At 64.4% G+C, this 3,661-nt stretch overlaps 1 protein-coding gene across 1 annotated transcript; it reads left to right on the top strand.

The window, feature by feature from the left end:
- Nucleotides 1-498: 498 nt before the first annotated feature.
- On the top strand, nt 499-3,240 carry LOC113205359 (glucose dehydrogenase [FAD, quinone]-like). Its single transcript, XM_052276651.1, has 6 exons — nt 499-653; nt 1,650-2,050; nt 2,120-2,351; nt 2,605-2,794; nt 2,884-3,022; nt 3,095-3,240. The coding sequence occupies exons 2-6, from the start codon at nt 1,694-1,696 to the stop codon at nt 3,212-3,214; spliced, it is 1,038 nt and encodes a 345-aa protein (XP_052132611.1). The 5' UTR covers nt 499-653; nt 1,650-1,693; the 3' UTR covers nt 3,215-3,240.
- The last annotated feature ends 421 nt before the right edge of the window (nt 3,241-3,661 follow it).

Genomic DNA, 3,661 nt, shown 5'->3' with positions numbered 1-3,661 from the left:
CACACACCCCCTACCCCGACCCGCCTCGCTGACGTTGCTGCTGCTGCCGTTATTGAGGAAAGTTTGCGTCACGCTCCCGGCCCGGTCGGGTTACTGGATCCCGCCCCGCCAGCCCAGCCTCTGCGGAGCTCCGACTGCGCGGTGATAGCCCCACCCCCACCCCACCCCCTGGGCACACATCACAACGCATTCATAAACGGAGGAGCAGGTCAGCTCGATTTGTCCGGTGGTGCGCACATTATCATGAAAAATAATTCTGTCCCATGTCTGTCCAGCAAGGCCGTGTTTTTCGTGATGTCCTGGGTAGACTACCGTGTGCCGAATTCCATCGTGCGGGCGTGCTGCCGACTCGCTCCCGCCGCGAGGCGTCTGTCCTGTCAGAGACGGCAGGTGAACCCACCCAGAGCGGCGAGTAAGTGATCGAGGCGAATCGGCTACCCGATAGGTGTGAGCGGTCACGCTCTCGCCAGTGACGGAGGAGCGTGCTTCGTGCCGGTCACGTCCCCGCCGGTCCCGCCGGGGCGAGTCCCCCACCCAGACACGTCCCCGTCGGTCTCTGGGAGTGCAGTCTCTCCCAAGGTTTTCTCTTGTCCACTCTCGGTTTCCCCGGCGACTTCCTCGGAGTGTGTCAACTCTTTTTGTACATAACAAAGGTAACACGACTTTTAAAAAAAATATGAAATTGTGCATTTTGTGAGCACTGAACGTGTTAATCGAAGCGGTTTGAAACGACTCGACCCGTGGTGAGGTTCATCCTCTCTTTCTATGCAGTTGCTAACTCGGGAGGCGGCCGCTCGAGAGCGGTGGGCTGGGTGGGGCGGGGCGCGAGGCGCGAGGCGCGGCCGGAGCCCGTGGAGCCCCTGGAGCAGCGCTCCATCACTGCTGGAGGGCCTCGCCTGCTCTGGAGAGGCCTCGTGACCTCACAGCCCACTGACCTGCCCTGCATGTCTGCCTCCAGTAGGCCAGGCTAGGCGAGGCCAGGCGAGGGACGGCAACGTGTCGGCCCAACAAACAAGCTGGACAAGGTCAAGGGCGAGGCGAGGCGAGGCCCGGGCGAGGCCAGCCGTGGCGGGAGGCTGTCTGCACTGCATGAAGCGCAAACATTTATTCTCCCGTGTGCCTCCTCGTGTGCCCTGCCCCAGTGCCCGGTGCCCCACCCCGGCGTAATCGAACCTTATCTCGGTAACCCCGCGCCCTGCTCGGCCCGGCCCGGCCCGGCCTTGCCGCGGCCCCTGAAGGGCGAGCACAAGGGGGGCCTAAGTGCTCCGGCGGCGCGTCATCGGGAGCCTCCCTAACCCCTCCTCTCCACCCCTCCCGCTCCCCTTTGTGTCCCGTCTCCGATCTCTCTTTGTTCGTCGCTCTCGGCAGCCCGCCGCGCCCCGCCCCGCCCCGCCCCGCCCCGCCATGGCTGGTCCGTTATGCCCACTACTCCAGAAGGGTGATAGTGTTGACTGAAGGGCGGAGGTGGCTCGGTGAGAGGGTAATTAGCAGAGTGACAGCGCCCCCGTCAAGGGGGGAGTTGTTTTTCTAAGGTCAGTGGATCGAATCCCAAACCCCGCGCGCGCGTTGACAGGTGTTTGTCAAAATGACGTCAAATGAGGCGAAAGCCGAGATTTGATCATTTCAGTGGCCTGTTTTAATGTGTGCAGCGGACTAGACGAGCAAGCGCCTCCTCTTCCTCGTGGTCGTCGCCATGTCCCTCTTCACGACGCACCACACGATCCCGATGGGGCACGGCTGCCGAGACACCGCCTCGGGCTCGACCTTCGCCTCCTTCCTCGGCGTGATCGTGAGCGTGATCAACGCGCGCCTGGACCGCGAGCACCTCCAGGCACAGCAGGCGCGTCTGCGCAGCCAGGATCACGACGAGGAGTACGACTTCGTGGTGGTGGGCGGCGGCACGGCGGGCTGCGTGCTGGCGGCGCGGCTGTCGCAGGAGCCCGGCGTCAGCGTGCTGCTGCTGGAGCGCGGCGGCACCGAGCCGCCGGAGGCCAGGGTGCCGGGCTTCCTGACGTACGTCTTGATGGGCAACACGGCGGAGTACATCAAGGTGAGAGCGTGTTTTACCAGCGGGGTGTTCAGCTGCTGCGGTTGTGTGAACGGCACGCGTGGCCCGCAGGCCCAGCCGGAGCCCCAGAACTGCAACGGCACGGGCTGCCACTTCCCGGTGCCCTACGTCCTGGGCGGCGGCTCCGCCGTCAACGGCATGATGTTCATCCGGGGCAGCTCGGTGGACTACGACGACTGGGCCGAGGCCACGGGCGACGCGGGCTGGAACTCCACCAACATGCTGGCCGTGTTCAAGAGCGCCGAGAACAACCAGGACCCGGCCGTCGCGACGCGGGAGTCGGGTGAGGAGGACGAGATGAGGCAACTTTAGGCGCGGCCGAGCCTCGGCCTCGGCGGCCTCGGCGCCCGGGGACGCATAAATCTGCATGTGAGGCGCAGCGTGGCGCAGCGTGGCGCCGCAGAGGCCCACAAGGCCCCCTCAGCCGAGGTCAGGCCGGGCTGGAGGCTGCCGGCCCACCAGGGAGCCTGCAGCCCCCCGCTCGCGGCCCCTAATTTGGAGAGATTATCTCAGAGAGTTTCCTCCGCCATACGCAGAGTACCACTCCCGCGCGGGCCCCCAGCCCGCGTCCTGGCAGCCCTACCGCCACCCCTCGCTGCAGGCCGTGGCCGAGGCCATGGAGGCCGCCGGGGTGCCCTACCGCCACGACGTGAACGGCGAGTCGCAGCTGGGCCACTCCTTCGTGCAGACGTCGACGAGGGACGGCGAGCGATGGAGCACGTACAGGTGCTTGTTGACCCCCTTCCCCCTTCCTCCTCAAGCCTCCTGCCGTCCGCGCCTCTACGGCCTAATGACCCTCCACTCACCCCTCACAGGAGCTACCTCCTCCCCGCCCTCGGCAGGCCCAACCTGTTCGTCGAGACGTTCGCCAAGGCCACCCGGGTCCTGTTCGAGCAGCTCGACAAGGCCAAGCCGACGGCCGTGGGGGTCGAGTACAGGAACGCAGCCGGGCAGGTGCGCACTTTGGTCGCGTCCCCATCCTGACCATACCAACCTGACCCACGCACGCCACTCGTTTGTCCGCAGGTGCGCGTCGTCAGGGCCAGGAAGGAGGTGGTGCTGACTGCGGGGGCCATCCACTCGCCGCAGATCCTTCAGCTGTCAGGCATCGGACCGGCAGAGCAGTTGCAGGTGCGTCCCAAATAACCTTCCCATTGAAAACACGACTGACGATAAAAGATTGTTGAAGAAATTACATATTTTGAAAACAAAGACAACGTTTTCTTGAACTCTTTTTCGGAAAATGTATATCTCTCTTGAGTCCAAAACTGGTGCAAATGGCCACGCAGTGTACGCGGGAAGTGCCGCCCGTCAAGCCAGATTTGCAGCTCTAGATATCGCGCCCGGTTCCAGGCCTGGTCCGACCAGCAGGTGCCGCTGGCCGGCCGATTTGTCAGCGCAGACTGTTCTCTTCGCCCGCCTCCTCGGGGGCGATGCGCGCAGAGAGAGAAAGAGAGAGAGAGAGAGAGTTCCCTGAGGAGGGTGAGGGGAAGGGGAGAGCCGTGCTTTTTGCCATTTCCGTTTCGAGGGTCAGCCAACGGCGGCGCCGGGGGTGAGAATGGGGGTGCAAGTGGGGCCAGAGGGGTTGGGGGG

The sequence above is a fragment of the Frankliniella occidentalis genome, unplaced genomic scaffold (assembly GCF_000697945.3).
Source record: "Frankliniella occidentalis isolate FOCC.00 unplaced genomic scaffold, Focc_3.1 Scaffold3838, whole genome shotgun sequence".
Taxonomy (NCBI): Eukaryota; Metazoa; Arthropoda; class Insecta; order Thysanoptera; family Thripidae; genus Frankliniella; species Frankliniella occidentalis.
This window is presented reverse-complemented; position numbering and strand designations above follow the sequence as displayed.

What these genes read in the sequence shown, in the direction of transcription:
- LOC113205359 (XM_052276651.1), top strand. Translation starts at nt 1,694, where the DNA reads ATGTCCCTCTTCACGACGCACCACACGATCCCGATGGGGCACGGCTGC. An exon ending in CGTCGCGACGCGGGAGTCGG is followed by an intron (nt 2,352 to 2,604) that starts GTGAGGAGGACG and finishes CGCCATACGCAG; the next exon opens with AGTACCACTCCCGCGCGGGC. An exon ending in GAGCGATGGAGCACGTACAG is followed by an intron (nt 2,795 to 2,883) that starts GTGCTTGTTGAC and finishes CACCCCTCACAG; the next exon opens with GAGCTACCTCCTCCCCGCCC.